The sequence below is a fragment of the Sorex fumeus genome, unplaced genomic scaffold, assembly GCF_029834395.1.
Source record: "Sorex fumeus unplaced genomic scaffold, SorFum_2.1 ptg000098l, whole genome shotgun sequence".
Taxonomy (NCBI): domain Eukaryota; kingdom Metazoa; phylum Chordata; class Mammalia; order Eulipotyphla; family Soricidae; genus Sorex; species Sorex fumeus.
This window is the reverse complement of record NW_026606155.1, coordinates 57,462,301-57,484,935: the sequence shown is the minus strand read 5'-3', so window position 1 is coordinate 57,484,935 and position 22,635 is coordinate 57,462,301. Positions and strand designations below refer to the sequence as shown.

Below are 22,635 nucleotides of genomic sequence, written 5' to 3'. Positions count from 1 at the left end.
AATACACTCTTGGCTGTGATTTAAGGAATGTGATCTTAAAGCCCATTAGGGAAACAAAAACATGTAAGGACAAGCGTCCCCAGTGTTGTCTTTGACCTAGGTTTGTCAGCAGAGAGGGAACATTTTTTTTTTCAGTTAAGACACATACCTTCTCATAGTTTCCAAACAAGATCTTTTTGGATATTTCTAATTAGATTTCCTATGAGTCTAATAGAAAAAAAGGAAATCTGGGATTCACAGTGGAAAGCCTTAATAGAGAGAACAAAGGTCTGGGTGCCTGTTCTCCTGAGAAGGATCTTTATGGCATAATCAAAGGACTAGTCATGAAGAGGGGGGTCAGTGTTAGAAACTGGTTCAGAGGTCATTGGCAATTGGGGAAAGTTATACTTTAGAGGGAATATCTCTCGAAGAGTTCAAATAGCATGCAAGAAAGGAAAACATCAAATGGTGAGTGAACACTGGAAGAGTACATTTGTTTCCTGTGGCATTTTATTTCTTTTTGTTGAGTGTGTGTGTGTGCTTGAAACATGAATTGTTTCACAGAGCCTTACAATCAGGATCTAGTACTAGCCCCTTATTGTAAGAGCCACTATCGGCATCTTAGCCTCTAGAGCTAGTTCCACTATATTAACTTTTGTGCAGTCTAATTTTTTCTTTGTTCTTTTTCTTTTTTTTAATAATGTAGGAGTACTGCTACTTGTTCAGCCATTGATTAAGAAGACTGAATTGGGCATAAACTCCACATTACCTTTATTTTTTTTAAAATTGTATCACCATGAGATAGAGTTACAAAACTTTCATGTTTGAGATTCAGCCATACAATGATGGAACACCCATCTCTCCACTAGTGCACATTTTGTGCCACCCACATCTCAGTCCTCATCCTGCCTCTATGGAAGACAATTTACCTAATTCTCTCTAGTTTTGGGCATTATGTTTTGCTTGAAATTTCCCACCACCATTCAAGCCTACTTACCAGGGGCAGACACTAGATAATTTATTTTTCATTGCTCATTTTGAATATCATTAGAGCTCCCACGGCTGCGATTGTAAATGTAAATTTTTAGATTGTAAATGGTTGGGTTCCAGAGACATCTTTGTATGGCACTAATCCATTTTGGGCTTAAGTTGGGAATCTCTGGGTCAGGGATGTTGGTGTGCTAAGATAGCACGTGGAGGCAAATTGTGGGTGTGACAGCCAGTCTAGTGGGTGGGTGGGTGGGGACCCGGGGAGGGGCAGCCCAGGCCCTCTGCCACCATGCAGCCTGGAGATTCAGTACTGGAACCCACATACTGGGGTGGGGATGGGGGTTGTTTGTGGAAACTCTCGTTGCTGGGATTCCATCTGGAGTAGGCGGGGAGACTGCGCCTGCTCCATCTGGGGTGCCCTGGTGAAATTGGCCCGGCACGGGGCCCAGAGAGATCTCCAGAGCTGTGGTGTCTTCTGGGACTTGCTGTTGTGTCCCTGGGCTAGGGCTGTTGGTGTGCTAAGATGGCGCTCGGAGGCAAATTGTGGGCATGGCAGCCAGTCGGCTGGACGAGTGGGGACCTGGGGAGGGACAGCCTGCACCCAGGTCCTCTACTGCCATGTGGCCTGGAGATTCAGTCCTGGAACCTGCATACCTGGGCCTTGATTGTGGAAGCTCTTGGTCACCGGGATTCCATCTGGAGTAGGTAGGGAGACTGTACCTGCTCCATTTGGGGTGCCCTGGTGAAATTGGCCCAGTATGGGGCCCAGAGATCTGTCACTGTGGTGTCTTCTAGGACTCGCTGATGTGTCTCTGCCAGGGCTGTTGGTGTGCTAAGATCCACATTACAGAATTTTCAGCAGATTATATCTTGGTGAGGTTCATCCTGAGATGGTGGAGTCAGGCTGGGGGTATGGAGGCGATTTTGGATTGTGGAAGAAAGTGGCTGCTGGGGGCTCTGCTTGGATGGGCACAGGCCAACCCGCCCCTCTCCAGTTTATCCTGGTTTTTTAAGTCATGCACAGGTCCGAGCTTTTCTGTGGCTTTTGATCTCTTTCGAGATTTCTTTAGGGGTCTCTGAGGTTTCTGAAGTAAGGCCAACAGTAGAGCTTACAGGGTGGTGCTGGAGTTGGATCATGGTGGGTGACTGCCAGTGATTTCATGTGTATTGGGAAGTGGGGGGAGGTAGCCCACCTCAACTCTGAGAAAGCCTGGAGATTTCAGGCACAAAACCCGCATACCAGAATTTTCAGCAGATTTTATCTTGGTGAGGTCTGTCCTGAGATGGTGCAGTCAGGCCTGGGATATGGCAGCAATTTTGGATTCTGGAAGCAAGTAGCTGCTGGGAGCTCTGCTTGGGTGGGACATGAGGCCAACCTGCCCCCCTCTGATTTACCCCGGTCTATTCAGCCATGTGCAAGTCCGAGATTAACTGTGGCTTTTGATCTCTTTCTAGATTTATCTGTGGGTCTCTGAAATAAGGTCAATAAATGAGCTTGTATAGCTGAGCTGGAGGTGGTTTGTGGTTGTGACTCCCACATACCTGACTTTTGGCCATTTATTTCTTGGTAAACGTTGTCCCAAGTTGTTGGGGTCTGGCTGTAGGCACAGCGGTAATTTTGGGGTATCAGAAAGCCTGAAGGCACCATCAGACTGCTGATGCACTCACCCTGCAGGTATAGGTTGACCTGCTGGCAGCACCATACCCCCATTTTTTTTTCTTTTAAAATTTTGCCTCCTCTTGCCCCAACAGTTCCAGAAGATGAAACTTTGCATTACTTTGAAAACAACCCCAATGGTTTCAGTAGTTTTGCTGAGGTGAGAAGGAAGTAATGGGAGAATTTATTGAAGTGATTGTTGCTGGGTAGGCAAGATATAGCAAAAAAAGATGAGTGTAAAAGTGATACGCAAATTAGAAATTAAAAAGTATATTTGAGACATTGTAATTTTTATATTGTTATATGGTTTCATACACAAAATTTCTTTTTAAGACTAGGGCCAGAAAGATAGCTCAGTGATCTGAGTACATGCTTTGTAATCCTTAACACCAAACCAAGCCAGGAGTACGTTCTGAGCACTGCCAGATATGGCCATTCTTCCCATACAGAAAAGATTTGCATAAGAACATCTGTTTTAAACATTTGTAATGTATCCACGCAAACTTATCTTTGGGATAAACAGGGAATGAGGGGGTCTTGGTCTCGCCCATCTTGGTATGTATGATATGCAATTATTAGAGGAAAGCTGAAGGATAAGGCAGGATGTGTAAGCTCTGTTTCAGTCTGGGCAGGGCCAGTCCAAACTCAATATCCAGAGCTCCACAAACACTAGAACTGCATTCCTAACGCTCTCTGTATCTCATTGTGCCAATTGCTGTGTCTGTGTGTTCGCTGATCTGTAGTGCCTATGGTTCTCCCCTGGTATGGTTTTATTTCACATGAACTTTGTGCATGTGTGTTTGGATCTTATAAAGTATCTTTCCCTTCTCTTCTAATAGTGCTTCTGCTCTCCTTGAGTGCTTGAACAGGTAAAGTGCATTTGCAGAGCTTTACCAACAGTTGTGTTGGTTAAAAGGTGCACAAGCTAGAGATTAAACTTCACTCTCTAAGAATAGGTCAACATCTAAACTAGTATCTCTCAGCTTTTGCACTCTTGGCATTTTGGGTTGGATATATTTTTATTGAGGGTGTTTGTGTTAACCTTGTAAATTTTAAGCATCCCTGGTCTGTGTCCTCTAGATTCCTGTAGTGTGATCCTCTTCCGTATTTATTCCCTTCCCCTTGTAATCTAAATGTACTTTAGATGTTGCTAAATGAACCCCTAAACAGAAATCATCCCTTCCCTGAACCCCTCTGTAAGTTCAGAATTTCAAATTTGTGGTTAAAGAGTGTGCATACTCCATGGCAGAAGACATAGAAATGCTTTAAGGTCCTATGTTTGTTTTACTGAGAAATTCAGCATTATTATTTACAAAATATATTGTAGTTGCATGAGTCTGGGGTTTATAGTCTATTAAGATTGAAGAATGTGTCTGGAGCAATAGCATAGCAGGTAGGGTGTTTGCCTTGCATGCGACCAACCCTTGTTCAATTCCCAGCATCCCATATGGTCCCCTGAGCACTACCAGTAATAATTCCTGAGTGCAGAGCCAGGAGTAACCCCGTGCATTGCCAGGTGTGACCCAAGAAGCGGGAAAAAAGATGGAAGAAACTGTTCTATCTTGCTTCTGTCATGTGTCCTCCCCTCTCCTGGCTCCCTGCCCTCCAGATAGCTCAAAGGAAACATGGCTTGAGATGACCAGGTAAGAGGGAATTTATTTGTCAAGACACCTTATAAATAGTGTGTAGATCACAAGGAAAATGTCATATCATAAAACATAAGCCTAATTTCACTTCAGATATACACATTCAGACACATATTTTATTCTGTTGTTTTGTCTAAGTACAACTAAGTAAAATATGGACATTATGTACAAATAATAAGATTCTAAAATGCAGAGGATAGAAGAGAAAGATGATTAGAGACATAGTGATCCAAAGAATGTCATAGTGTTAAGTCATGATTTTCTTGTATGTGTTATATCACCCAGATTTGGAAATAAAGAATAGTCCAGGAATGCCAAGGATATGGACAAGATGGTGATTCTTCTCTCATTAGCCACAATATTAAGAAGGGACAGAAAAGCAAGACAAAATTTTTCAGTGTCCTAGCCAGACACTGAAGAAACTCATATGTCCCAATCCCACCAGGCCCAGGTAAAGTGGAGATCTTGGTCTTACACTCTCAGCAGTCAGTAACAAGGTACTCCAGCCTTCTCTCCACTGAGGTGTGTCTGCAGAGATTCAAGATACGAAACACTTTGCAGCAGTAAAGAGGCTCTCATTCCCCCCCTCCACCCCCCTTTTTGTTTGTCCCTGGAAGTCATGTGAAGAATAAGAATGGGGCAGACTTATCTCTCTTTTCTAGGTCTGTGTTAAGCTCTCCCTACTGCCATTCAGCAAAAACACTCTTAGTATCAACCAAAGACCAAGCTAGGAGCCTGAACTGCTACCCCTAGCTGGCAGTACTGATGAAGCTCCTACCCTCCCCCTGACTGCTCTGTTAAAAGTGTCAGAGGAAACAAAGTGTAATCAAGATCCAACAGTTCATCATATAATGGTACAAACATCTATGTTTCTATAGGAGATCACTTGTCATAACAAGAACCAGAAACAACTTGGGGAAAAAAAAAGAACCAGTAGATGCCAACACTGAGATGACAGAGAGGTTCGAATTATCTGACAAAGGTTTTAAAGTGGTTTCTTAAAAAAATAAATGCTTCAGTGAGCAATGTTGAGCACATTTGAAACAAAGAAAATAAATGGAAAATCTTAGCAGAAAAGTATCAAAAAATGTAAAGAGGAACCAATAAACATTTTTAGAACTAAAAGATATATCTAACAGCCTATATAAAAACTCAGTGGGTAACTCAACAACTGAAGGAAGAGGAATGAAATTAATGAATTAGAAGATTGACCAATACAGTGTACTTAATCTGAACAAATATAGACTAATAAAAAATAAGATTACAGTTGCAGGACCTGTGAGACTTTAACAGAAGGTCTAACCTTGTTAAATGATGTCCTGGAATTTGATGCACCATTAAAACAAAAAAAAATCAACAAAACACACAATAGCCAATTTTTTCTGAAAAAAAATGGAAAGGAAAAAAGTCTTGAAAACAAAGAAAATATCCTCACCTATACAGAAAAACAATTTGTTAGTGGATTTCTTATAAAAAGCCATAGAAGTCAGAAGGAATGGTGCAACATTTCTTAAGTACTAAAAGAACTATCTTTGCCAAATTCTATATTCAGTGAAATTATGCCTCATATTACAAAATTATATCTCTTTTTCCAAGTTATATGATGAAATATAAGAAACAAGAATACAATCCCTTCTCAGCTCCACAATGGTTATTTTTCTTCACATCTCAGTTGTTTACCATACATGTATTTGCATAAATGCATGTATATATTATTTTTTTCTAAAAATTTGTACATTTATGAAATATAGTTTTGACACATATGAGTGGACATATATTAGCTTATATTCTCCTTCAACAGTTGCATATTATTTGATGCTATTTAAACATTTTCTTGGTACTTTGCATTTCACATTTATACTTATCAGAGGAACAAATTTTGCTCACCCAGTGATATCAGTCAGGGAACCTAGTAGGATCTGGGCAGAGAAAGGCAATCTATTTTTAATGACACTAGTACAATTGGAAAGAACTAGTTTGGGCAGATCTTTTCTATTCAAAATGATAGACTCATTTATTACACATTTAACCTATACATTCCATTTGCACAGTACTTTGTTGTCCTCATAGGTATAATAGTTTAAACTAGTACAAATGATGTAATGATTAAGGAATTTCTTGGTATACAGGTTTTTTTTCTTGTGAATTTTTTGTCTGTTTTTGGATCACTTCTGTCAGTAATGAGGGACAGCTTCCAACTCAGTAATTAATGGTCTGTCTTGGAGGTGTCTATAGAGTACTGGGGATTGAACCCAAGATTTCCACATGCAAAGCATATATTCCAGCTCTCAGAGTCATCACTTTGGCCCTTATGTGAAGTTTTAAAATCACCATTTATTTATTTTTAAATTTTTTTATTAGTGAAACACCATGAGGTACAGTTATAGACTTATGAATTTTTGTGCTTGGGTTTCAGTTATACAATGATCAAGTACCCATCCCTCCACCAGTGCCCATCCTCCACCACCATGGGTCCCAGCATCCCCCCAACCCACCATCCCCCCGTCCCACCCTACCTCTGTGGCAGGGCATTCCCCCTTGTTCTCTCTCTTTTCTTTTGGGTACTGTGTTTTGCAAGAGAGGCATTGAGTGGCAATCATGTTTGGTCTATAGACTACTTTTAGCATGCTTCTCCCACCCTGGGAGGGTCCTCACAGCACCCTTTATTTGGTGCTCTCTTCTCTATCTGAGCTTTCTTTTCACCTAGCACATATGGCTGGCTTTCAAGTCATGGAGCAAAATTCCTGGTACTAATCTCAGCCATTCCTGGGTGTTAGTCTCCCTTTTTGTTGCTTTATGTTCCCCAGATGAATGCAATCTTTCTGTGTCTATCCCACTCTTTCTGACTCATTTCGCTTAACATGATACTTTCCATGTAGTACCACTTGTATGTAAATTTCATAACTTCATCTTTTCTAACAGCTACATAGTACTCCATTGTGTAAATGTACCAAAGCTTCTTTAACCAGTCATCTGTTCTCGGGCACTCAGGTTTTTTCCAGATTCTGGCTATTGTAAAGAGTGCTGCAATAAACAAGCAATTGCAGATGTCACTTCGATTTTATACTTTTTTGCCTCTCTGGGATATATTCCCAGGAGTGGTATTGCTGGATAAAATGGGAGCTCAATTTCTAATTTTTTGAGGATCTACCATACTGTTTTCCAAAAGGGCTGAACCAGTTGGCATTCCCACCAACAGTGAACACAGCATATTAAGACAACAAAACAAAACATGAACTATGTATTATGACCCCAAATACATGTATTATGACCCCAAAGCAAAAGAAAAAAGAACATGAACTCAGAGTACTTTGCAGTAGATCAAGGAAATCAAGTACTTGTAAAGGAATGTTCCCCAAATATAAACACTACTAGATATACTATACATTCTATCAAATATATTTCATTTGGTATGAGGAATACCTAACATGATTGTAGCTGAGCATCTCTGAATATTTTTATTTTATTGTCAAAACTATCAGGCATTGTATAAATTCAATGCAATCCCTATAAGGATACCCATGACATTCTTCAAAGAAATGGAGCAAACACTCCTGAAATTTATATGGAACAATAAGGCCCCACGAATAGCTAAGGCAATTCTTGGGAAAAAGAAAATGGGAGGAATCAACCTCCCTAACTTCAAACAAAGTACTGGTTCAACTCCACAAAAAGAAAACATTCAACCCCATCAAAAAATGGGGAGATGAAATGAATAGAAACTTTCACAAAGAAGAAATCCGAATGGCTAAAAGGCACATGAGAAAATGTTCTTCATTATTCTTCATGTCCCCCTCCCCCCATATTAAGACCTGGATCCAAATTATCCAGATTTTTTTTTTTTTGCTTTTTTGGGTCACACCCGGTGATGCACAGGGGTTACTCCTGGTTCTGCACTCAGGAGTTACTCCTGGCAGTGCTCAGGGGATCATATGGGATGCTGGGAATAGAACCCGGGTCGGCCGTGTGCATGGCAAACGCCCTACCCGCTGTGCTATCTCTCTAGCCCCCACAGAATTTGTTTTTAAATGTAGGAGTGGATCACGGATCACGGTCCTCCCGTTATTCATTGATTTGCTCAAGCGGGCTCAGTAACATCTCCATCTTGAGACTTGTTGTTACTGTGTTTGGCATATTGAATAGGTCACAGGGAGCTTGCCAGGCTCTGCCGTCCGGGTGAGATACTCTTGGTAGCTTGCCGGGCTTTCCGAGAGGGGTGGAGGAATCCAACTCGGGTCGGCCATGTTGGCTGCCTGCAAGGCAAAAGTACAGTTGTTTATTCAGTCATTGATTAAGCTGAGTGAATTTGGCATGAACTCCAAATTACTTTTTTAAAAAAAATATTTAAATAGAATATCCACACGATAGACTATTAAAAAGCTGTTCATAATGGAACTGTTCATAATTTGCTAGATAAGTCATACAATGATCCAGCATCCATCCCTCCCCCCATTCCCCACCCTCACCCTCCCTTTATGGGAGGCACTTTCCTTCTTGCTCTCTCTCTCTCTCTCTCTCTCTCTCTCTTTCATTCTCTCTCCTTTTCCTTTTGTTCATTATGGTTTGCAATACAGGTGCTAAGAGGTCATGGTGTTTGTTCATGGCATTCAGTATTTTCATTGGGATGGTAAGACTGCATAGCTTTTTCATTGGGTGGCAGCACTTGGGTGTGGATATAACTGCTGAGGCTTTGTGAGTACAAGGAGGTGGGGGGAGGTAGCCCATCTCAACCTTAGAAAGCCTGGAGATTTCAGCCCCCCAAACCTGCATTCCTTTTTTTCAAATTTTTATTAGTGAAACACCATGAGGTACAGTTGTAGACTTACAAATTTTTGTGCTTGGATTTCAGTTATCATTTCATTTCATTTCATTTCATCATCCTGTTATTCGTCGATTGCCTTGAGCAGGCCCCAGTAACGTCTCTTTCATCCTAGCCCTGAGATTATATTCAAGGCTCTTTAGGAGAATGAGACCCATCATTGTTACTGGTATTTGGCATATTTGGTACGCCACGGGGAGTTTGCCAGACTCTGCCCTGTGGGCAGGCTACATTCGATAGCCTGAAAGTTTGTCCAAAGTAGGAATGAGATAATAAGATGTCATAAAAAGATGTCCTGATAAGATGTCGCGCGGCCGCAAATGTGGCCGCGCGGTTCCGGGAGCTGGATTTTATAGTCTCCGAGTCTTGGCCGTTGATGGGATTACACGGTGCCAGGGGGCCAGGTGGTGGGTGTGGGTGGAAGATGCTCGACTCCAGTCTGAGTAGGCTTGGAGATCTCGGCCCCGGAACCCGCGTGGCTTTGTCCCTCTGCCAGTACCTTCATGTTTGCGGAGAGTGGTCTCAGCATGGTGGTGGCTGGTCCTGGAGGTCTTCGGCTGCCGGAGCCCTGGTCGGGCCGGGGAGGAAAGCTCAACCCACTCCCCTCCAAGGGGCCTAGGCGAGGAACAGCCAGGCGCAGGGGCAGAAGACTGCACTGTTCTCGTCCGGGAGCTTACCTGGTGGCACTGGATTTGGTTCATGGGGGTTACTGCCAGTTATTCCAGGAGTATTGGGAAGTGGTGGGAGGAAGTCCATCCTAACCCTGAGAAAGCCTGGAGATTTCAGTCACAAAACCGCATACCCAAATTTTCAGCAGATTATATCTTGGTGAGGTCCGTCTGGAGATAGTGCAGTCAGGCTGGGTGTATGGGGATGATTTTGGATTGTGGAAGCAGGTGGCTGCCGGGGACTCTGCTTGAGTAGGCTCCAGACTGACCCATCTCCCTCCGACTTGCTTCACTTTGTTCAGCCACACATGGATCTGATATTAATTGCAGCTTTTGATCTCTTGAAATAAGGCTGATAAATGAGCTTCTACAGCTGAGTCAGAGATGGTTTGTGGGCATGACTCCCACATAACTAACTTTTGGCCATTTAATTTCTTGGTAAACTTGGTCCCAAGTTGTTGGGGTCCAGTCAAAGGCGAAGAAGCAATTTGGGGGTATCAGGAAGCCTGAAGGCACCATCAGGCTGCTGATGTATTTGCCCTGCAGGTACAGGTGGACCTGCTGGTGGCACCATACCCCCACAGAATTATTTTTAACCATCAATTCTTCCCTCTTGGATCTCTGTTTTAGTGGCAGGTCCATCACACTTCTCTGTCTTGGGATAGATGCCCATAGCCCCTTGCTATTGACTTGTGAACCTAGAACAGGTAGGCCTGTGGAAGATCAGCAAGAAATAAAAGATTTGCTGTTCATAGAGCCCAGTGGTAGTGGGAGAAATGGTGGGTTTGGGACTTGGGCTGGGAATATAAGAAACTATATTGTATTATAAAGTGAAAAACTATAAGTGGGATAATGGGTAGCAATGTGGGTTGTCCTGTGATCATTAACTTGCTACTTTTAGTTAAGTACTGTTAATTCTGCCAACTTAGATTGCCTTTAAAATAGTTGAAATATTATATTTTCTTTATCTGACATCTCTTACGTCAAATAAGGACAGAATAACAAATTTCTGTACTCTTTGATTTTATTAGCTTTATTTTATTTTGAAATTTTGAGCTATTCTAAAAACAAAGATATAAATAACCTTTAAGTACCTTCTCTTCTTAAATTTCATTCATAGTTCAGTAGGCATAGGATATGAATCTTCATACTTGTGGAGGAAACGAACTACTTCAGACATATGTGAAATATTATCTGTAGTGGGTTGTAGTATTGTTGAGAATCCTTAACTTGAGAGAATGGAATGGTAGTCTTACCAGAAATTCCCATAAGCCTGGAGGATGAACCAGTGCTTTAGATATTATCTAAGCATTCTTCGGATTGCCATGATCACATTTAATTGTTGCTTGGCATACTGGCCATCAGACTTGACACGTTTTGAGGAGTAAAATTCACTTCTTCCCCATTGTCAAAATTGAAGTCTATCTTCTCTTTCAATCTTGCAGATAATGCAGTAAATAAAATTCCTGTCCTTTGCTTGGCTTACTACAAATTTATTAGGCACACAGCAGAAGATTATAATAAAGCCAGACCTCATCATTTCAGCCAGATTTTACCTCAAGAACATCTCCACTCTCAAGCCCTTCATCTCTTAATCATTGGAAATAGGGTTCTGAAGGAATGAAAGATTGAGACAGCTGAGACACTTTTCATTGTTCTGATTTCGTTATGCTGTTGAGATCTGCCTCGATGTCTGGAGTCTTTGACAATCAATTATTTCTCTGGAAAGTGATTATTAAACAGTTCACTGAATTATGGCTTTTTATGCATGACTCTGTACTACTGCTCTTTAGGGTTAAGTGAAAAAGCTTATTAAATATCCATTTACAATGGAATCTTTGAAAATGCTAAATGGAATGCATAATTCATATAGGCTGTCACTAGTACAATGCCAAATCAGGTTAGCCAAATATCAAGTAACAAGGAAATGAGAGTAAGTGGCAGTCCTAATAGAACTAGTTCTGAACAGCTTAATGGGTGCAGATAATCAGAAAATTCAAAATAATAGTGACTTAGACAAGATAGAAGTTTATTTCTCTTTTCAAAGAAGCTCATGTGAAAGGTAATTCAGGACTGACAGGTGTTTAGCAGAATCAGGGATCCAGTTTCCTGCCATCTACTGCTTCACTGACTCCGACCCTTATCCCTAAGGTCATCTCAAGGTCCAGCATGGCTGCTTCTAATATCTCAACTGCATTCTAGCCAGCAGGAAAGCATTAAAAACTGTATGTGTCAAGGTTATCTACCACCTCTGCTTATATTTCATTTTCCAGAACTTAGCAACATGACCACATGTGAATTAGGTATTTGGGCTGCTGTGTGTCAAGGTTTACATTCTATTACTATGAGAGGAGGTAGAAAAGGTATTGCTATGGGTGTAGTCTCTCTGGGTAATTTACCTTCTGTGGAGACTTTTTGTGACTAAAAATTATTCCCTCATCTACTATAAGAATATTGAGTACTTCACAATGTTTAGCATTAAATTAGGTATCAAAAGTAGAAACATTTTGTATCTGATATAATTTTATTGGCTTTTGGCATTTTGGGTCATACCCAGCAGTGCTCAGAGGTTACTCCTAGTTCTGCACTCAGAAATTACTCCTACAGTGCTCAGGGGACCATATGGGATGCTGGGAGTGAACCCAGGTTGACCATGTGCAAGGCAAATGCTCTACCCACTATGCTGTCACTCCAGCACCCTATAATGTATGTTTTAGCTTTAAGGAGTTAACTAATGTAACAAGAACATTTGTGGATGACAGAAAATGTTGACAACCCAAGGGCTTCAGTTTGATGGCATGGTAGGAATACTTGATTTGTGATTTATTTATTCATTAAAATTATCACTGTCATAGCTTTTAAAAAAAATTTATTAGTGAAACACCATGAGGTACAGTTGTAGGCTTACAAATTTTTGTGCTTGGGTTTCAATTATACAATGTTTGAGTACCTATCCCTCCACCAGTGCCCATTTTCCACCACCACTGATCCCAGTATCCTTCCCACTCCCCATTTCCCCATCCTACATTCCCTTTTGTTCTCTCCTTTTGGGTGCTGTGGTTTGCAAAAGAGGTATTGAGTGGAAATCATGTTTGGTCTGTAGTCTACTTTCAGCATGTCATAGCTTTTTAATGCAGTCTTAGACTCAGTCTAAAGACTCTTAGTACATATCTCCATAATACCTCCAAGTACAATTGAACTACATATATTATCACCACAAGTATTAGTTTGTTTCTCTACATCCTAATCAGTGTTGTGAATTCCTGTGATTTCAAGACTTTGCTGAACTGAAATACCAAGGCTTTCCAAAACTTTTCCATTGTGAAACTTTACCAGATGAAATATTCAACAAAAGTGCAATATTCTAACCATTTCCTATTACAGCTGTGGGATTTTAATTGTGAAATTAAGATCCTGGGTCCTACCTGCTCAATTAAGATTCTCACCAGAGTACTTTTTGGCCATTCACATTCATCTGCCTTCTTAAGTTGTGTATGTCTCATATGTCCAATACTCTCCAACACATTGGGAAAACAGCAATGAGCAAGTGAACTCCCTGCCTTTTAGGGTATAGTATTCTAGAGAGAGGAGGTGGAGAGAGCAAATAAATAAACCAGTAATTCTCAGGAGGCAAGTGACATGGGAAATATCAGTATGAGAAAGATAAAGAATGTTGGGCAGGAGAGCTTTGTTCATCAACGGTGCTCAGGGCTACCTCCTGGCTCTGTGCTTAGGGATCACTCATGGTGGGGCTTGGGGGATTATACAAGGTTATGGGTATTGAACCCAGTGTGACCGTATACAAGACACTTAATCACTGAACTATCTCTCTGGCCCCTGGAGATATATTTAAATTAGCGGCATAATCAGATAGGATTATAAGCACCTGTAATAGGTAATAGAGAAGAAGGACCAGAAATAGAAAAAAGAAAAAAACCCCAAAAAGGAATTCAGGTGGCACTAGAATACATGTTAACAAAAATAATAGCAGACTAGTCTTTGTGTATATGATAAGAGAACATGGAAAGTAACCTTACCTTTTATGAATCAGGACTTTCTACTAAGATCAATTAAGGATTTTTAAAAGTTAATTTAAAGAAAATTGAGCTGTAACTCATTTATATATGGTATCAAAAGAAATTTTTTATGTGACATGGGACAAAGGAGACAGCATTTTCAAAATCTCCCAACTTGAAATAGTTTTATGTTCTGAGATGGTGAAAATCATGGGTGATCCATGTATGGAGATGAGTTTTGACTTGCTAAATTAGAGGTGCCTAATATACTTACAAGAGGAAATGTCCAATAGGCAGTTAGTTTTAATTTGAAAGCTCATGGTAGAGCAGATCAGGACTGGAAATATTGGAAAGCACCTTTGATTCATGATTTATAATTCAGAAACTGGAAGATAACCAAGGGGAAGAGTGTATCTGAAAAGAGGAGAAGTAAGGATTAAGAAACTGGGAGCACAGTATTGTTTAGAAGCAGAAAGACAAAGGTAGTACGAACACCAGAAACTGAGGAAGCGAGACCGATACACTAGAAAACCAGGAGGAAAGGTGTATGGTATCTTGTAAACCAAATGATAAAAGTACTTACATAAGGCAATAACTAAAATCCTGCTGTCAGTTATGATGGAGACTATAAGGTTTAATCATAACATTGTAATAGTAACATTTAACTATAAACACACATAATTTACCTAAGAGATATTATTGTGCTTTGAACTGGATGTTCAAAATGGAAAGTGTGGCTTTCTTGTGTATCTCCTTTACTACTCATACAGAACACACTTGAATTTAAGGTCAACAAATGTGTGGAGGTTTTTCTCCACAACAAGTACTCTTTGAAACATCATCTCTGTGTGTTACAGTTTAACTTAGTTTTGACTCTATCTGGAAGTAGCATCAGATTCCACAAGACTGCTCCCACTCCACCTTAGGAGAATTCAGAGTATCCACAACTCCTGTCTAGTTTGGTTACAGAGTCAGAAGTGCCTGACTTTGTAACTGGACAGGAGTACCTAAACTTTCTCAGGGTGGGTAACTTACTAGAATGATACAAGAAATTTAGCAAAAACAGTTAAGATTGTCAGTTCATTAAGAAATAACAAAGGATGTGGATAAATAGATGAATAGAGAAACAGAGTTACCAGTGCATTAAAGGACATGGCTGAAAAATCCTATGAAGAAATGCTTGGAGTGAGATCTAAGAGGATCTTGAGTGTAGGAGCTTGTATTCTCTTCCCAGGATGGATGTGTTTTCCAATCTAGAATTTCCCCAAATCCATTCTGCTGGGACTTTTGTGGAGGCCTTATCATGTAGGCATGATGGATCATCAACTCAGTTTTCAGCCTTTTCTTCCTTCCAAGCAAATGGAGATTCACGATCACGATCACGACCACCCTGTTGTTCGTCGATTGCCTCGAGCAGGTGCCAGTAACGTCTTCTTCGTCCTAGCCCTGAGATTTTTTTTTTAAGTGCCATATTCAAGGCTTTTTCAGGGTTAGGAGAATGAGACTCATCATTGTTACTGGTATTTGGCATATTGGGTATACCACGGGGAGTTTGCCAGACTCTGCCGTGTGGGCATGTTACATTTGGTAGCCTGCCAGTTTGACCAAATTAGGAATGAGATGATAGGATGTCGCGCAGCCGCAAATGCGGCCGCGCGCTTCCGGGACCTGAGTGTGATGATCTCTGGATCCTGGCCGTTGTTGGAGTTACACGGCAGTTGGTGGGTGTAACTGTCTAGTTACTGGCAGGTCCAGTCCCAAACTGTGCAGGCTTGGAGATCTCAGCCCCGGGTCCCACACACCTGGGTTCCTCTGTCAGTTCTTATATGCGTGAGGCTCATCCAAGTGTGTGGAGAGTGCTCCCAGCATGACCTTGGCTGGGCTTCGGTGGTCTTCAGCTGTTGGGCCCTGGTGGAGACAGTCAGGCATAGGGTAGGAGACTCTGTCTTGTTCTCTCCCAGGAGCTGGGGCTAAAAATTCAAGCTTCTCTTCGTGGGTTGGTTTTTGTGTTAACTGGTCCTCATTCAGGGATCCACCCATGATCAGTTTATTAAAATAAAAGATGTTCTTATCACCCAGAAAATTACAAGAGTTTCAGAAGCTCCACATCAGGAACTAAGGACAGAAATCAGTTATAATTCTGTTACCTCACAGAAGTCTTTTATATTTACATTTTCTAGTTGTATATTACCATATTGGTTTTAATATGTTGATCATATATGTGATAACAACTTTGAGATTTTTTATTTTTTCTGGCAATTTGCCTATGGATTCTTATTTATGAAAGTGGTGTTAGTGAGCATCCTTACTTTATTTTTACATTAAAAATAAAAGGTTATTCCATAGTTTCATCACTAAACCCAAATGTAAGTTTACTATAGTTTTTTGATAGATATTCATTTTTCGGTGGTGATGGTGGAGACATTTGGCAATGTAAAAGAGTTTACTCCTGGCTCTGTACTCTGGAATTACTCCTGGTGATGCTTGGGGGACCATATAGGATGCTGGAAATCAAATCCAGGTCTGCTGCATGCAAGGCAATTGCCCTACCAGCTGTACTATTGCTCCATCCCTTAGATATTATTTTTTAGGTGAATTTCTTTCTCAACTTGCTAAGAATAGTTATCATGAATGAATGTTGAATTTTTTTGGGTATATTTTCTATTAAAATAATCATTATTTTCCCTCCTTAATCTGTTCTTGTAACATAGGAATCCATCTGAAATATTCTTGTACTGAGGGAAAATATTCTTTTAATTAAGGTTATATTCTAGTATGCTCATTTATATTTTAGGACTTTTGCATTTCTGTTCATACAAGAGATTGATTTATACTTCTTCTCTTATGTTATTCTTGTTCTGTTTTTGGTACTAGCCACATATTTTGGGTGCTGTATTTTAATGTTATTTAAAAACAGTTTATAAGGCACGGATTATTTGTTCTTTAAAAGTTTGATAATTTTCATTTTTAGTATTGTCTGGACTGGTTGGTATCTTGGGTAGAAAGATATTTAAAAGAAAATCTCATACTCTTTAATAATTATTAATGCTTTCAGTTTCCTCCCCCAAATAAATTTACTTAAATGCTTTTTAGACAATAATACTTTTATCTAGGTTTCCTTACATTTATTGGCATGAAGTTATTCATAGATTATTTCTCTTTTTTATGTAGCTTAGCTTTTTGATTTTATAGTTGTAGAGTCTGTTTCAGCATGCACTGGGTCTGAATCTCAGTTTCAAAACACAGATGTGCATGAAATATGTTTATTTGCCTAGAATTTCAATTTTGTCTTGAAGTTTTTATTCCATCAGGGCCACAGAAATTTGGGCTTAGGTAATTTGGGGATTCCCCTCCCCATTCCTGGGATATATTTCAGACTCAACATGTGTGTTTCTTTATTCTGCTTAAGAGTGTGTGTGTGTGTGTGTGTGTGTGTGTGTGTGTGTGTGTGGTATGGTGGGGTGCTGATGTGTGTGTGTGAGAGAGAGAGAGAGAAAGAAAGAGAGAGCGAGGATACTTGGTTCACCCCATTGCTCTATTTTGTCTATCTTCAAAGTGGTCCTTTGTTCTATGCCACAGGAGGGTATGTTCTACATGTCAATGGTCAGGAGGGACCTTGGTGGCTGCAGAGTACTCATGCCCACTCTTTAAACTATCTTGCTATGATGTTTCTCTCTGAGAGTAAATGTTTCATCCAGTGCTTGACTACATTGAGATTACCTTGGTGCTCCAATACCAAGAAGATGGGGGCACAAGTATTTGGACCTCTGCTCCTGGTGATCAGGAAGCCCACTTTGTTCAACTGATCTTCCCTGCACCATCATTCCTTACAAGTACTGCTGAGCTTCCCTTGTTACTATTCCCAGTTTTTCAGTTTCTCCAGTTCTCCCCTCTCTATTTACCACTTTCAGGCATACAGGAATCATTTTTGCTGTTCTCAAGCCTTGCTAGGTCCTGGTAAACTCTCAGAGATGATATGCTGTTGCCTGGACACTCCCACACGGCCATTTGTTCTCCCAGCATTTCTTTCTTTCTTGAATTCTCCAGAAGGAGGTTCCTTACAAAGGCATGGCTCCTTTGTTTCTTCTGGACTTAGTCCAGAAGTGGAAGCTCGAGGTGAACCTCCATCCCTGGGTCCCTGTAGTATCTCTGTTCTCACCCACCAACATTTTCAGGTCCAGGAATTGAGTACTTTTCTAGTTAAGGAGGGATGAATCTTTACTTAAACTCATATTTTCTGCCAAATCAATTGATATTTTACTCTTCTACAAAATTCCCAGGTTATTGAAATCTGAACTCCAGAAAAAAATTTCTTTTACGACTTTGTATTTGGTGACATTAACTTGTACCTGAGGCCATTGGCTTAGAATGGCTAAAGCAAGTCAAGGGAATAGAACATGGGTTGTGTAGATGGCATGGAACTCTTGGCACTTAAAATTTTTTGATTTTTCATTTGACAGTTAAAGAGACAATCTCTTTTGAAAAGTAGCTCACTTGCTAAGGCCACACTCAGTGGTTGGACATAGATCAAAGTTCACCTCTTCCTCTCTTTCTACCTTCCTCCATTTCCTCCTCCTGTTCTTGTGTTCTTTGATGCCATTTACGTTCTGTAATCCAATGTGTATTTTACCCAGACTTTTATTTATTTTATTTACCCCCATTTTTATTTATAAAGTTATGATGATTTGTTACAGACATTCAATATTCTGACACCAATCCCAGCACCGTCACCTTCCCATCACCATCGTCTCCATTTTCCCAACCACCCCTCAAGCCTGCCCCCTGTAGCAGGCCCACAGTAATTTATTTTATATTGCTGTTACCATTAAGTGGCTAACAGAATGATAAAAAATTATTTCTGTTGAAGAAAATTTTGAAAATTATTGTATCTCACCTTGGGGACATTAAGTTCTTATCTGAGGGTTTACTAAGCTGTTGTTAAAGTTAAGTCTTCTGTGTTAATGTTTTTGTAATGTGTTAATGTATTACGTGTTGATTGGTTGGCTTCTAAATTATATTCCATCCAATCTTGTTTTCTACTACTGGGATATCAGTGTTATGGAGTCTGGAGATGTCACTCCAGAAAATACAGAACATTTAACTGAACAGTTGGGCTGGAGGCATGGCGGCTGCTGGACTTTGCTAGGGTGGGAGGTGGCCTGCCCCTCTCTGGTGGTCTCAGCCAGAACTTGTGTCTGAGAAATTTTTCCAGCTAATTGATCTCTTTTTAGATTTATTTATGAGTCTCTGGAACAAGGTCAGTAGGTGAGCTTACATGGCAACGGTGGGATGTGGGTTTACCTAGACTTTTAAATACAATGGGATTGCCTCTATAATAAATCTTTAGCATATGAATCATTTCAAAATTGTTATTGGTTTAGTCTTTCAAGAACAAATATTCTGGAGCCAGAGAGATAGTACAGCAGGCACTGCCCTTACCTTGCATGTGGCTGACCTGGGTTCTGTTCCCAACATGCTATATGGTCTTTCAAGCTTGCTAGGTCTCTCTGCTGAGCACAGAGCCAGAAATTAGTCTGAGCACAGCAAGGTGTTCTTCCCAACCAAAGGAATATTTTCTCCTTTCCTCTTCCTCCCCCCATTTTATTTTTGGGCCATACCCAGAGGTACTTAGACTACTCCTAGCTTGTTTTGGGATCACAGCTAGGAGTCCTCCAAGGACCGCATCGTTCTGAAGATTAAACGTGGGCTGACTGCAGGCTCACATGCACCTTTCAGGCCCAATATTCCATTTTTTAATGTTATTTTTCACATAGAAACATTTTTTAACTCTTTTACATTTTTCCTCTTTGTAAAATTTGGTGCTATTTTTTCTTCTTGCATTCCCATTAGTTGGCAGGGTCCTGACTTTGAGATGGTTCAAAGTGGTTACAGTTTTATATGTCATCGTCTTACACTGTGCTCTGACAGAGGAATGCCAAGGCCTTACGGGGTGAGCTCAGTGTTTGTTCCATAACCTATGTTCTACTCCCTGAGTTCTTCTGGTTTTCTTTATTTGTAATTTTTATTTCCTCCTGCTTAGGCTGACAGCTGTCTCTGTTCAGCATGCAGTCAGAACTTCAGTATGCTTAAGGAGCCCCTCTTGTGTAGTTGTCTTCTTAATATCTTATTTCTATTCTGCCAAAGGCTTAGAAACTAGATAAATAAGCCTGGCTGTGTTGTTTGTAAAGTGAGAGTAAATAGCTCCTGAGCAGGGCCTCGGGCTTTCTGATGGGAAAGTTGGTGAGCTTTCTCTGCAGGGGCTTTTGCTGGCATCTCTCCTGCTGCCTCTGACTACTCGAATCCTGCTTCCTGTCTCTGCTGTTTCCGTCAGGTGGCTGGGGATGTGCTGGGCAAACAGGTGAGGAATAATTGCCTTTTCCTTTATTAAACTGAGTCAGTGGTACTATAAAAATATTGTTTTCATTTGACTATCCATATTCTTAACATATTCTTAGAGCTGTTCCTAAGGCACATTGTAAATCACAATTAAGAAACAGCCACCATAGAACCACAGAATACCTTTGAGCAATTTGATTATTTAAAATGCAAACTATACCACTGACCTTGGGGGCTTTTTGAACCACAACTGTCAGTTTAAACAAGACTCCAAACCTAATTAAGCTTTTGTTGGATGGGGTGCTAGTTTGAAAACTGGTTAGACAGCTTTTAAAACTTAATGACAAGTACATTTTCACTAGAAAACAAATAGAAGCAATAATATTTATTATATATTCTTTGAGGCTAACCTTATAGCTAAATTTTTATTATTTTATTACTTTATGAAAAAATTTCCCACAGAATAATTTCCTGCACATAGATTAATTGTGATGTTTGCAAATTTTCTTCACTTGGTTGTTACAGAGAGAAATTAAGGTGAACCATTTTTCTACACTTCTTTCCTCTTCTGTCTTCCCCACTAGTTATTCCTTTTGCTTTTTCTCATTCTTTCCTAGTCTCTCTCAATCCTCTCAATTCAATATATTAGGTGTTCTTAGTTTCCTGTCACTGTGCATTTGAATATTTAAGTAAATATAGTCAACCTTTTCAATATTCACTTGGCCCTTAGAAGAAACTGAATCCTTATATTTTTTTCATCTATGATTCACTTTTGGGTCATCTCTGAAAACAATGAATTTTCCTTTCATAAATATTTATCAGGTACTTTAAAGGTACCAGATATTGGGGATATATAATTTCCCACGTGTGTGTACATTTAAATATGTAAAAATAAAAGGAACATTTCTGTATGTGAATTGTTTAGTAGGACTCAAGTACAGAGAATGGGACTAGCGCCAGTCAAAGATGGGCGCAAAGACTAGAGAGAAATGATACTGGAGATGCAGGCAGGGGTCAGTGTGCATCCATGGGAAGGAGCTGAGTTTTCATTCTGTTGATGTTGAGATGCTACTGAAGGATTCTAGGCAGGGGAATGATATGGTACAAGGAATGCTTTAGAAAAATCATTAACAGACTGGGGGAAGCAAGAGTAAGGAAGCTGAAGTCTTATTCCAGAAAGAAATGGAGAGTGAATTAAGACAGGGAAATGTGGCTGGAATGCAGGGCTTGAATAAAATAAATAAATGGCAAGAGATATTCAGATTACAGTTTCTGAATTTGTTGCGGTTTGAAATTAAGCTGTTAAGTTAAACCATCTGAAATTGCTGTTTTTAACAGGTAAAGTGGTCAAATCAGTAGCTTCATGTTGCACATCTTAACCTCTTAATCCATTAGAGTAGGTTAAGGAGTGGTGGTGAGGACCTCACCAGAGAATAATTGGTAGTAAGATTGGCTGTGGTGAAAAGGAAAGAAACAGGACTGTAGTTGGAAAAGTTCATGTAAGGATTTTCTTTGAAAGGGTATTTCCGTGCTGGTGAGTGAAACTGATGGAGAGAAAGAGTAAAGATACAAGAAGAAGGAATGGATTTCATGTTGTTCTTACTAGTTTTACTGCTTTTATTTTTAATTTAATTTTTGTTTATGTCAAAGTAAGGCAGAAATATAGTTTTCTAAAAGTCATATAGTGAGAGTTAGCCTAAAGTGTGGACTGTATTTACTGCCTGTCCTCAGCCCTGAGCACTTTCCCCAGCACTGCATAGCTCATCCCCTGATTTCCAGCAACACTGGCCCAAGCAAAATGGTATCACTGGACCCTAGCATTGAACTGCTGGGAGTGTCCCTGGGCCCCACAAATAAACAACAAAAAAACCCACAAAACTTTAGTAGGCTTATAATAAAAGTTCTTTGTCAAACCTTTCCAAAACAAGCACCATTCCTATCCCGCATAAACATTTTTCAACCCCATAGTTATTTCATCTTACACATATTTTTATATTTTTAAGTAGTTTCTTTCTTCTGTTGGTCCCTGATTTTCCTCTATATTCATAGCATGAAATCATTTTCTATTATGAATCATGACAAGTTAGTGTTTCTTCTACCACTCACTCCCATTTATGGTACATATACTTTCCTTTCTTTTCAATGTAGTTAATCTAAATTTTTGCTGTTTGCAGTATTTAGGAAACTTTTTCTTTCTTGAGTAATTATTGTCTCCTAGAGTTTATTTCAAAGATTCCCTTTCCCCAATACTTTGATATATATATATATATATATATATATATATATATATATATATTCCTATACTCTTTGATACAAGTGTAAATGTTCACTTAGTACATTAAGATGCCCTGCCACAGAGGCAGGGTGGAATGGGGGGTTGGGGGGTGGGAGGGATACTGGGATTAGTGGTGGTGGTGAATGGACACTGGTGGAGGGATGGGTACTCCATCATTGTATAACTGAAACCCAAGCACAAAAATGTGTAAGTCTACAACTGTACTTCATGGTGTTTCACTAATAAAAA

The 22,635-nt window shown here is 40.0% G+C and overlaps 1 protein-coding gene across 1 annotated transcript in view; it reads left to right on the top strand.

Moving 5' to 3' along the window:
* TTC6 (tetratricopeptide repeat domain 6) overlaps window positions 1–22,635 on the top strand; it is a 217,642-nt gene that overhangs the window by 2,044 nt on the left and 192,963 nt on the right. Inside the window, exon 2 of the mRNA XM_056133903.1 lies at window positions 2,722–2,786. Within this exon, the coding sequence (XP_055989878.1) occupies window positions 2,722–2,786 (65 nt within the window). The remainder of the gene's footprint in view (window positions 1–2,721; window positions 2,787–22,635) is intronic.